Here is a 13329-nt window from a genome sequence, read left to right on the forward strand (position 1 = left end):
CACTGTCCTTTTTTGTAATTCTATTACATTGTATACATCCTATACGTACAGTACATTTACAATTAACGTCAAATTCGTAAACTGAAATAATGTTCCCTGACAACCGTAAACACGGTGCGAGTGTGAGGGATAACCAGTACATCGTCAAGAACAGACATCTTAAAGTCTCAAATTCTCAGTGACAGGATGGCGTGGGTAATGTGGTTTGAGGGAGATATAAGGAGCAACGGTATTATGCAGCGTAGTACGTACCACATGAACCTGAAGGAGCTGCCCGCCTAGATCAGTCGCCTCAGGCTGACAAAACTTGGCGTGCAGTTTTGAGTCTACCGCCCACAAGACGCATTATTTCAAGGTTAGCTGTCGTGTGTTGATTCATGTTAGATTTTGTGATCTTGTGTGTGTGTGTGTGTGTGTGTGTGTGTGTGTGTGTGTGTGTGTGTTTTGGATTAATACATACTGTAAATATACGCGAATATGTTGAAGGTTAATATGATTTTGTTGGACGCAGTCTATCTAATCGCTCTCTCTCTCTCTCTCTCTCTCTCTCTCTCTCTCTCTCTCTCCTTTGCTTGTCAAGTTGTCCATACCTTTACGTTCAATCAGGTTGAATTAAGTAAACAGTATCACATTTTCCATCTAGTGTAGGTATTGGTAAGAATGTATACTGTAAATGTCTACTGAACCACCATTGTTTTGTATACACGCAGCAGACCTGAAAACACGGAAATCATTAAGGAGTTTTAGTTGATAAACACTGTAGTTTTTTTTTACTGAAGGTTGCCAACATTTATTTAAACAGAGTGGGAGTCATGACAGTTATATTGAAGAAGAATATTGGGCAATAAGGTGACTTGTGTGGGATATATACACGGTAAAATACATTCATTGATTGAATGCACTGTACACACACACACACACACACACACACACACACACACACACACACACACACACACATATTTATTTATATTTATTTATTACTTCCACTTTTGACCAGTTACACTTATGCTAACAAGCAGAAGTGGGTGGAAGCTAGTTCTCTTACGTGAGTGCGTGACCTACAACACGTATTGTACTCTGAGAAGCTGTCCACTATCATTTCGGCATTTCCCTTCTGCACTGCGGCATTTAAGAATCATCATTTTCCTTCCTAGTTCTCTTCTTCCCGATAGCCTGATATCTTCACGTGTTCAAATCGTCTCTGATTATAACCTGCTTTAATAGTAAGGATAGATAGCCATGATTATTTTGAAGGTTAGTAATTAAGAAAGATGAAAATTTGCGTCACTATTCTGCTCGTTCGTTATAATATTTCGTCTGTTTTCACTATGTTCAACTTTATTTCTTTGTTAAGGACTATTTATCTGCAATTTAATGATAACATGTAAAAATTGCTTATCTTGCAGTGGATTCAAGGTACACACACACACACACACACACACACACACACGGCCCGGTAGCTCAGTGGTTAGAGCGCTGGCTTCACAAGCCAGAGGACCGGGGTTTGATTCCCCGGTGGAGATATTTGGGTGTGTCTCCTTTGACCCCTGTTCACCTAGCAGTGAGTAGGTATGGGATGTAAATCGAGGAGTTGTGACCTTGTTGTCCCGGTGTGTGGTGTGTGCCTGGTCTCAGGCCTATCCGAAGATCGGAAATAATGAGCTCTGAGCTCGTTCCGTAGGGTAACGTCTGGCTGTCTCGTCAGAGACTGCAGCAGATCAAACAGTGAATTACACACACACATTATATATATATATATATATATATATATATATATATATATATATATATATATATATATAGTATACGTTAAATTTTGCACCCTTGAACACTATTAACTGCATTCTACCATTTAAAGTGTGTTCGTGAAAAATACTGCTTGATTGCCTTGCCCGTGCTTCATTGAAGTTCCATAATCATTCCACTTTGTACATTTTGCATTTATTCATCTTATCAGTTATTTATTAATTAATTCACTAGTTTTACCTCTTCAGGAGGTAAACACACACACACACACACACACACACACACACACACACACACACACACACAGTAAGGTTTATATCCTTATCACGAGAGAGAGAGAGAGAGAGAGAGAGAGAGAGAGAGAGTAGGGTTTATATCCTTATCACGAGGCCAACCGGAGAGAGAGAGAGAGAGAGAGAGAGAGAGAGAGAGAGAGAGAGAGAGAGAGAGAGAGAGAAAAAAAAAATGCACACTCTATCTCGTGAGTTTTAAAGCACACAAGGTTCATATGATAGGAAGTTGGTAAAAAGAAAGGATGTGGGGAGGTGGTTGTAGCAAGATATGGCTCGTCATTCATCATATCAGTCATTTCCTGCCACAATATGATGTGCGTGGTACTCTTGACATTTGGTAGAACGTGTCTATATTGCAATCACATAGATTATAAGATTATATGCAATGCTCTTCTACCACAACACGTGTTGAATGCATGATCATTCTTGCAGACTTGCACCACGATTTGCAGTCACACCGATCGTGTCTGTACTTGCATCGGTTAGGCGTCAAGATGAAATCATAGCTTACACATCTTAGTTAATGAATGTGAACTAAAATATGTAGTTAGTAATATAAAAATACCGTTAAATAATCTTTTATAATAAATACTCCGCATGCTCTATACAAGCTTGCTTATTTGACAACAGCTTAAATTGACATTAGTGTTTAGATGGAATAACTTATCTTATTTACATAAGTCCGTAGTTTGATGTCAATGAAGAGATAACATAGTCAGTGAAAAAAATCGGCAATATTTGGACCTGCTATATATATTTTCACTGTATCGCGAAAATAAAGCCCACACAATCGGCTATTGATCCTGTGTAGTGTGACGTCACAAGCGAGATTCAAAGAGTTTAAGAAATAAGGCAAATAAAGTCTTTAGAAATATACCTTCTATGTCACGGTGATGCCATTCAGGTAGCTTATATATGTAGGAAAAAGTATTTTAATATTATCATTGTACAAGAATACAGGTTGAGTGATTAAATTGAACTGTATTTATTCAAAAACAAGAGGCGCATAAAGAGAATGTGTTCCAGCACTGCGCGGCCACAGCCGGAGAAGGTCCGCCCGTCAGTCCTCGGTCGTTACTGCTGTCGTTGATATGAACACTGGCGTTATGATGATTTCCCGTTCACAACATTAGTGGATCAGTGGTAAATAACTCAGTTTAGTAAACACTTCTCAGCTGTAGTAGTGATGACTCCCACAATATGCAACCCGAAAGTGTATGATGTATGACTGCCGTAGGCGCCTTCATGAATCCCGATGTCTTGAATGTTTGGGCCACCGACATGCAGAATTTGTACATAACTGCACATTTCGTATCGGGTAGCCTCGTAGCACGGCCAGTCTGTGGAGGCCTGGCGGGTGTAGCAGGGTGGGGTTAGTGTGGCGTCCTTGAACTGGCTGACATGATGGCCGTGATGTAAAGATTTTGCTGTTTTGTCATCCGGTATGGGTCCAGGAATTGTGTTTACTCCATAACTCATGTATCGCGAAATGTCCCAAGGATTTTGTGTACTGATGAGTATTAATTCTAAATTTGGAGTGAGTGGTGGCGCAGTATTGAGCGGCGGCTGCTGTTAGCCTCGCGCCGGGCCTTGTCACCCTGCTCACTCTCACTCTCTCCGCGGCGTGGCCAGCGACGGCCGCTCCCAACACTGCTTGGGGAGGAAGTTTAGCTAAATATACGAATTTCCTCATGCTGACGTACTAGATCCGTTCATAACTGGAGTTTGCCTATGGCGAAAACTTGAATGAAAGTGACTAGCGGTATGAGACGCCTGTGATGCTACTGTTTCTATCATGCAATGCCTTCGTTTCTCGAAGTGGCTAGAGCTGAGCGGCTGTACTGACTGGCGAGTCATGGAAGCATATCGATATGGATGTGGTGAAGGAATGGCTGTTGTATAGGCAGGTTGGGACAATTTATTTTCTTGTGTCATCTGTAGTGTTAATCTAGTTACTTTCCTATCTATGTTCTCCCTTCATATTGTGAAAGTACTTCATGGCGACATATTTATAGGTGCCAAGTCCCTCCTGCTGGCTAGCCTCGCGCGGCCCCTCCCATCATGCTCTGTATTCCCTTAAATACCTACTGTTTTCTATCAGTAACTCAATCATCGGCAAATAGTGAACGATCACGTAAACATTGGTGATAATCTGTTTACATTGCCAATTAATGGCGGACGTAACCGTGTCCATGACTGTCTAGGGACAAAGCGTTGGTGCCACGGTATCGATTTATGCACGGTTGCATTTATGTATTTAAAGATATATTTTTAAACTATTTATTAGTGACGAGAGAATGGATGAGTTAACAAAAATGACAGCATGCCATGGGAAGACGTAGATCCGAATATTCGTTATAGTGGAACGTCATGCAATATTATGATAATGATGACTCAAGTAGAAGGTATGTGAGTACTGGAGGTGGCAGAGATGTGATCAATAATTTTAAAGTAGCAAATTTATATAATAATGATTAACGGTTTACATCATAACAAAGGAAGGTGGATATTCGACCTTCATGTCCTTATCACTTCAAAACCCGTACTGTTCTGATAACAGTGTAAGTGGTGATAAGTTTATTAGGGTAAGCACCTCTGATCATTTCATACAATGGCAACGAAAGTAACAAAATAATAAGAGAGCGGTGATTCAGTTGGAAGTTGGCTGGCTGGTTGGAGAGGAAAATGTTGGCACCTCGTCTTTGTTATATATCAAGACTACACCTGTGCTTAGATATTTTCCGTTTACTCTCTCTTTCTCGGTCTTTCACTTTGGTGTTGTAATAGATGCAAAAAGGAGAAGATTCGTGACAAATTGAGAAAGTATTCTTGTGAATGACTGTAAAGAAGCGAATAGGTATCTCACCCACCTACGCGTGAACACACACACACACACACATACACACACTGAAATTTTATTGTATTAGGCATGTCATACTATATCTATTTCTAGGTACGTTTCTTAAGAGTGCCGATCTGTGTTGTGTGCGAGTGTGTGTGATCTTATAGATGATGTAACAAACTTTATTGCTATATTGTCAAAATATTGATTTCGCCATATCTTGAGTGAGTCATTCATGGTGGTGGTGGTGGGATGGGATACTTGAAAGACAAGAGGTCAAAGAAATTCTGTGACATTCATGATAAACGTCCATAGAGGAAATATTGTATAAAATACTGTTGAAACATTAATAGCCAGTCTTATAGCTTGGGGTGGAAATTTTCTAGATAACCTTGTAGAGTATGTAAAGACTCGTTAGTACTAATTGTTATGAAAGGTAATTATAGAGCTGTGGAGGCATCTTAAGTTTATGAATTTACCTCTTAGTTTGCTAGTTTATATGATAGTAGTGGCAGAAGTAGTAATAGCAGTCGTCGTCGTCGCCGTAGTAGTAGTAGTAGTAGTAGTAGTAGTTGCTATTATCATATAGTGTTAATAGCTGCAGTGGTTACCTAATAATGATAAGTATTTATTTATGGAAAGAATCATATTATTGTATGTATTGATAATGATTATATTTAACTATTATTCTCTCAGCCACACCTTCACTCTGTACATTGACAGAAAAGGCGGGGGAATAATGTGTTAAGGGAATTGTAAGATATGGACTTGATTATGCATATTTTGTGGAAGACAATCTCTCTCTCTCTCTCTCTCTCTCTCTCTCTCTCTCTCTCTCTCAGTAAGAATAATATTTTCACAGTGACACAATGGATGACCAGGAAAGCTCATTAAAAGAAGAGAAGGAAGATGGGGAACTGGAGGAAGGAGAGTTGGAAGAGGACGAGGTGGAGGAGCCCTCACCTAGTAAGAGTTTTCAAGGGGACATGGGCATTGCTGACAAAAGAACTACAGCAGAAAGTGATGCCCGCATGCAGCTAGAATCAGATGCCAGAGAGGAAGGAAAGAAAGAAAGAAGAGAAGTAAGATTCCTAATTTTATTCACTGAGGGAAAAAAGTAACAATTACCTAAAAATTTCATGAGAAGTCATAAGTTGAAATAGCAAATCTTACAAGGTCTGTATGGCTGATATATGTTTATGTTTATTTTTTGTAGAGCAGGGAAAGTAAGGATGAAAAAAAGAGGAAACATAGGGATGATGATGATGAAAAGAGAAAAAAGAAGAAAAAGAAAAAGAAACATGCAAGCAGTGAAGGGGAGGATGACGATGGAACCAGCCCAAAGGTGCGTTTCCTTTTTAACTATGCAATATGATGAAGATTGTTTAATACCATTAGCAAAGAATGAACTTTGTGTACCTTAAGATCTATTCAATAATTTTGTAGAAACATTGTTATCAAATTTAAAATTTATTACATAGAATGTTTCAGTCATTTTCTTGTGCATTTCTAGACTTGATATCATATTTATATCATGATGTAGCATGAGATACATTCTGGGAATTCCATATTGTTGTATTTTGTCCACATTTACACAGAGCATAGAACATAATAATGGAGAATAATGTTGACAAGGAAATCCATGACTGTTTTGGTTCCTCCCTTACAAGAGCTCTCTCTCTCTCTCTCTCTCTCTCTCTCTCTCTCTCTCTCTCTCTCTCTCTCTCTCTCTCTCTCTCTCTCTCTCTCTCTCTCTCTCTCTCTCTCTCTCTCTCTCTCTCTCTCTCAAGGTAGCCATGTACATACAGACCTATACCATTATTTTAAAGACATAAGTTGCATAGTTTTAACTGCAAGCTTTTTTTGTTTCATATGTAGCTCCACCAGCATAAGATGATAGTGCCAACATTTGACAAGAATATGGAATTTGATGCAATGCTGCAGCAAGAAATGCTTCTGCGAGGTCGTTCACCTCCTCCAGGCATGATTCCTTATGGTCCTCCTCCAGGGGCTTTTGGTGGCCCTCCTCACCCAATGTTTCGTGGAAGACCAGTTTCAGGTAATGAAAATATAATAGGATGGGAATCCACAAGCTCTCCATTTACAATTTACAATTAAAGTATTAAAGTGTTTTAGAGACTGAGTCTGGAAATGCTCTCTCTCTCTCTCTCTCTCTCTCTCTCTCTCTCTCTCTCTCTCTCTCTCTCTCTCTCTCTCTCTCTCTCTCTCTCTCTCTCTTGCAGATACTTGAGATAAATGTATGTATCAGCAATGAATCATGTATTATTTAGAAACTGTTAATGCAGGAAAAATCTTTTAGGTGTGATAACATTTTTTTGTATGTTTGTTTGTCATACAATACATTGTTACCAAGTTGTGTTTGTAATTGATCCTATTGCACTGTCTTCCTGTGAACAGATTATGATTCGTATGAGTCTGGATCTGATTCTGAGATGCGAGAGCGGCAGGCACGACGTCCACGACGGCCCAACAGAAGGTTCAGAAGATCTCGCTCCCGGTCCCGTTCTCCTTCTCGTAAGAATGAAGCAATTTGCATGTATTATATGCAAGGCAGCTGTCAAAGGGTAAACAAAATTATGTTGCATTGTAAGTTAAGTGAAATAGTTTGCTGAATTATTATTTTTTTTATTATTGTGATGAGTATGACTTGCATATTTATATTTTATCTAATTTCAGGGGAAGGGATGCCCTTATTCACATGACATTCAGCCTCAGAGAAAAATGGAGTTATGTAAATTTTACATGATGGACTGTTGTGCCAAGAAAGACAAATGTCTGTATATGCACAAAGACTTCCCTTGCAAACATTATCACACTGGAGTCAAATGCAAGTCAGCTGACAAGTGCAAGTTCAGTCATGATGCTCTCTCAGATGCTTCTCGTTCAGTTTTACTCAAGGTTAGTTTATGAAAGACTCTTAAACATTAAAATTCAGATCATATATTATGAAAATGTATATCATGTTGTACATTTAAGTTCTTGCATTTCTTATGTGGTCCCTCATTAGTAGATGGAAAACAGATAGCAGCTCTTAGAGAAAGAATTATGTATGTATATATATATATATATATATATATATATATATATATATATATATATATATATATATATATATATATATATATATATATATATATATACACAGAAATGACTCCTGTCTATCATCAGTTATCATCACAAAATCTGCAATTGTATTAATGGATTAAAAATTCTTAATAGTATGGTGTTGTAAAAGCACAATCACCAACATGAAATGGTACAAAGTGGACAAGTGTTCTTTGGTGAGTGACTTTTAACACACCAGTGGGCAAGTGGATTTGTCTGCATCTGTAGCTGTGCACTAGAACATTATAGCATGACAAAGTGCATTTACAGAGAAGCTATTTTTATGATGTGTTTATCATTTGTGTGAAATTGTAAAAGTGCATTTATGTGCTTTGTATATTTTTAACCATAAAAGTTCACAACATATACAGTGGAACTAGATTTCTTCCAGCATACATTTTGATAACTGCTACTATATCAGACTTCATAATATCTTTCAGCACATAGAATTGGCCCCTAAGGACATTCTTGGGGACTTTCCTCGACTAACCAAAGATGCTGCACAGCTTGTAGTAGCAATTACTGAAGCCCATCGTAAGGGAAACCCAATGGATGTAGAAACTATACCTGGTATTATGGATTTCAAGGGTAGAGGTTTTAAATGTAAGTATCTTGTTTGAGATTTTTATATACTGTCTTACAAATTTTCATTATAGACAGACTTTTTTGAGGCTGTTCTCATCTCAAGCAATTTCCAAAATTTTGGGTTGTGTGAAATTAATATTCAGATATTATATATGAAGTGTAAATTTGGTGTAGAATATTCTTTACATTATTTTCTTTCTCCAAAAGATGTAGACAAGGCAATAAAGAATGTGCTGAAAAAACAAGAAGCAAGAATGAAAAACATGCCAAAGGACCAGCCTTACATGGAGGATATGGGAGACAGGAGATCTCCAGAGCATCCTCACCACCACCCACACTCACATCCACACTCACACCCACTCTCTCACCCACACCAACACTCACACCCACACTCACATGGTCACCAGCACCATCAACACCAACACTCACATCCACATCAACACCCACACCCACATCCACATTCACATCCACATCCACATCAACATCCCCAGCAACAGCAGCAGCATCATGGGGAAGGTGGCATGACGCCTCCCCGGCATACATTTACACCACCTCTAAGTATGTGATATTTTAATGGAGCAATATTTAGGATATGTAGATTGAAAATTATTGAGGTATGTAGTAGATTGCAGATAGCTACTTTTGGATTTATGGCTATTAAAGGCAGACATTGTGTGGATTAAGGAGGTGGACAGTTTATTCATGATAAATTTATCAATGTACTATTATTTTCTTTGTTTCAGGTGAGGAAAGAGAAAGCAGTGAATCACCCCAAAAGAATCCTGGTACTAGTAACAATACAGCTTCAAATATCTCAAATATGAGCAGTGGCCAGGGAGCACCCACAAGTAATAGAAAGAGCTTCATGACAGCTCGTATGCCCCAAAAGCAGCGAGAACTCTTCCAGCGAATTGAGCAGCAGCACTCTGTTCAGCATGAACAGGAAGACACAGCCACAGAAGGTGCACTGGATGATACTCCACTTAATCCTAATAATGTTAATTGGTATTCCAGTGATGAAGATGGTGAAACACCTTGCAGTACCAAAATGCAAGGACAAGGAATGGTAAGAAATTATGCTAATTATTCACAAATACAATACATACTTGATCCCTAATTATACCTTGAGACATGTAAGTAGATATAAATATGAGATGGTAAAAGTTGATATATTCTTTCTTCTTTATTTGATACTTGAGGATGTTGTATTTTCCTTACCACATGTGCAGAATATTTTATGTAGTAATTTTCTGCTTTATAATCAATTTTGCATATTGTGAAACTAATGATAGATCTCCATTCCCAGAGTGTACACACAGGTGGGAACTCATCCCCAAGCAGGACACCACCCTTGCCCTCTATGAGTGGAAGCTCAAGCAGTTTTCCAGCCACAGAGAAACAAGGAAACAGTCCTGGAAGTTCCACTACGTCACAGAAAGGTGCCTTTGCTGGCATTAACTTGGATAACATCAACATCTCTTCTGATCTGGCAAGTGTTTTGTCAGCTCTAAAGAATCACAATGCATCTAGTAACAATAGGTAAGCTTTTTATGGTGCTTTAATTTTATTTTAATGTATGTTTATTATTCTGCAATGTTGATGTGATAACTATTATTAAACAATGAATACATTAATGGTACTTTTAGATATTGTTTATGATGACTTAACAATTCCTTTTGCCTGAAGTTGTCATTTGAAAATGCAGTCAGATAGAGGGATTCTGTAGCAGTGTGTTGTTACTATGATCTGGTGCTTGATTTGTTCAGATACATGAAAAGACATAGACTAAATTCATTTCCTGATGAAGTAGATTATACATCTGTTTTCTGATCTTTTGATGAATTAAAAAAAAAAAAAAAAAAAAAATTCCAACAATCCCAGTATCATAGGACCACTTAGTTGCTTGTTTTGTGCCAGTAATAGGCATCATGGTTTGTAGGTTTCATACTATAATCACACACACACACACACACACACACACACACACACACACACACACACACACACACACACACACACACACACACACACACACACACACATGGCCCGGTAGCTCAGCGTTGGCTTCACAAGCCAGATGACCGGGTGGAAATATTTGGGTTGGGTGTGTCTCCTTTCACGTGTAGCCCCTGTTCACCTAGCAGTGAGTAGGTATGGGATGTAAATCGAGTTGTGACCTTGTTGTCCCGGTGTGTGGTGTGTGCCTGGTCTCAGACCTATCCCAAGATCGGAAATAATGAGCTCTGAGCTCGTTCCATAGGGTAACGTCTGGCTGTCTTGTCAGAGACTGCAGCAGATCAAATAGTGAATTACACACACACACACCAGGACTCGAACCCGGCCCTCTCACAATCGAGAGGGCTGGGTTCGAGTCCTGGTAAGCGGCGAGGCAAATGGGCAAGCCTCTTAATGTGTGGCCCCTGTTCACCTAGCAGTGAATAGGTACGGCATGTAACTCGAGGGGTTGTGGCCTCACTTTCCCGGTGTGTGTTGTGTGTTGATGTGGTCTCAGTCCTACCTGAAGATCGGTCTATGAGCTTTGAGCTCGCTCCGTAATGGGGAAGACTGGCTGGGTGACCAGCAGACGACCGAGGAGGAGATGAATCACACACACACACACACACACACACACACACACACACACACACACAAAAAAAAAAAAAAAAAATCTTGGATATTCATGTATATTTTTCCTATGCATGTTCATGTGATATGTGTATGCATTCATTTCACAAATATGATTTTATTTTATTTCACATCTGTATTGAATATATGTAAGTAAAGATAGGTTTGTTAGAAATATCAGTTTCTAAGTGAAGATTAGGCTTTAGTAGACATGGTTTATACTTTCCTAGTTAATTTAATGCATTAATGCTAAAGCTGTAAGTGATATACAACTTTACTGTCAATTTGGAATCGTGTATTGTAAATCTCTCTGTTTCATGGAATAACTTGAACCTAGTTTGGTGAAAAGCCTTCTTTTTTTTATTCATGAAAATTGAATTTTTTTCAGAAACAACAGTGAAGACTTTGGAAAAGATCAAAGAATGCTGTCCCCAAGAGGAAAGGATCCCAGGGATATGTCTCGAGATTCCAGGGAAGCATCAAGAAGTTTTAGAAACACAGGCTTAGATCAGGACGTGTCCAAGGTTTCAAGAGAAGGGAACAAGGCCATGGTAGATATGTACAGGGATCCCCGAGATGTAATTCAAAGTCCAAGGGAGAGTACTGACTACAGTCCTTGGCAGAGAGATCAGTTGCCTATTTCTGGGCTGCAAGATCCTTGGGAAAACCCAAAAATGGATTCTTCCAAAGATCAAGATCAGCAAAGGAATTTTCTTGATATAAGAGAAGGTTCTGATATGGATCACGATCAGCGACTTAGAAAAAAAGATGTTGATTTAAGAGTGATTCCAGGAATAGACAATAGAAGTGAGAGTTCAAGTATGAAAAGTGCACAGTATGATACTGACATGAGAATATCTAGTGAATCATCAATATATGATGTAGACTTAAGACAGTTAAATTTACCTAGTAGTTACCAGAGTTCTGAGGAAGAAATTAATTCATTACCTTTTAAAGTACCAGTGCATACTCCAGCCAAAGAAATTTTTGCCTCCCTTTCATCTCATTCACCAATGTATTATCAGCTTGTTAAAGTAACTATTCCCAAACCAAATTTCACCCACTTGAAAATAAACAAAGATGATCCCAGAATTATGGAAGATCCCAGAATACGAAGGATGTTGAAGAGCTCCACTGAAGATAATTCAAATCGAAGTCCACGAGCACCTTCCAGATATGAGATGGATGTACCAGTGAGCCCACCACCACCTAAAGGAGATGGGAAGTTTTCAGACTCTGATAACAGAGACCCTAGAGTGATTTCTCAAAGAGACCCAAGAAGTGAAAGCCGTTCGGACCCAAGAAGTGACGTAAGAGGAGAGCCAAGAGTAGATCCAAGAATGAGTGCCAGAGTTGACCCAAGAGTTAGTAACAGAGGTGATCCCAGGGGTGATGCTCGTGATCCACGAGAACAGATGGGTGACATGAGAAACCAAGACATGAGAATGAGTGGAATGTATGGAGGGAACAATGGAGCAATGATGGATGGAGGAATGCAGTACATGAACATGGGGCCTGGGTCTGGACCTGGGCCTGGGCCTGGGCCTGGGCCTGGGCCTGGACCTGGGCCTGGGCCGGGGCCTGGACCTGGGCCTGGTCCCATGGGTCCCATGATGCCTCAAAATAACATGAATCCTAGAGACAAGCCAGGTCTACTTGGACCTGCCCCAATGGCATTCTCCTCAGGTTATCCTCACAATATGGGACCAAGGGTGCCACCTTTCATGATGAATTCTGGTCCTGGTCCTGGTCCCGGTCCTGGTCCTGGTCCAGGTCCAGGTCCAGGTCCAAACAGTGGTTACTATTCAGACGAGGGTGAAATGATGGGAAGTGGAGGATATCCTCCTCAGGGAGGCCCAGGATGGGGTGGACACATGCCAGGGAATGATCCAAGATTGAACCGTGAAATGGGAGAGGGAAGCAGGTCTTATACTCCACCCTCAGTGTCTTAAACTGTTTGATGCTTGTAATCGTGAAAGCAATCCATTTCAATGGATAATTAAGTGTAGCCCATGGTTACTGTTCCCTATGTGTTTCAGATCTCATCACTGTGTGAATATTTGAAAGGATATTTACATATATATATATATATATATATATATATATATA

At 39.5% G+C, this 13329-nt stretch overlaps 1 protein-coding gene across 7 annotated transcripts; it reads left to right on the forward strand.

Moving 5' to 3' along the window:
• Positions 1-224: 224 nt before the first annotated feature.
• On the forward strand, positions 225-13329 carry LOC123517822 (zinc finger CCCH domain-containing protein 6-like). Of its 7 annotated transcripts, none has more exons than XM_045278339.1 (11): positions 225-355; positions 5747-5966; positions 6101-6229; positions 6763-6943; positions 7303-7469; positions 7582-7803; positions 8451-8613; positions 8803-9153; positions 9339-9661; positions 9902-10134; positions 11609-13329. In XM_045278339.1, the coding sequence occupies exons 2-11, from the start codon at positions 5754-5756 to the stop codon at positions 13170-13172; spliced, it is 3546 nt and encodes a 1181-aa protein (XP_045134274.1). In that variant the 5' UTR covers positions 225-355; positions 5747-5753; the 3' UTR covers positions 13173-13329. The 7 variants fall into 7 exon arrangements, with proteins under 7 accessions (XP_045134274.1, XP_045134270.1, XP_045134273.1 ...); XM_045278335.1 differs by lacking the exon at positions 225-355 and adding an exon at positions 3043-3185; XM_045278338.1 differs by lacking the exon at positions 225-355 and adding an exon at positions 3359-3484.

The sequence above is a fragment of the Portunus trituberculatus genome, chromosome 42, assembly GCF_017591435.1.
Source record: "Portunus trituberculatus isolate SZX2019 chromosome 42, ASM1759143v1, whole genome shotgun sequence".
NCBI lineage: Eukaryota > Metazoa > Arthropoda > Malacostraca > Decapoda > Portunidae > Portunus > Portunus trituberculatus.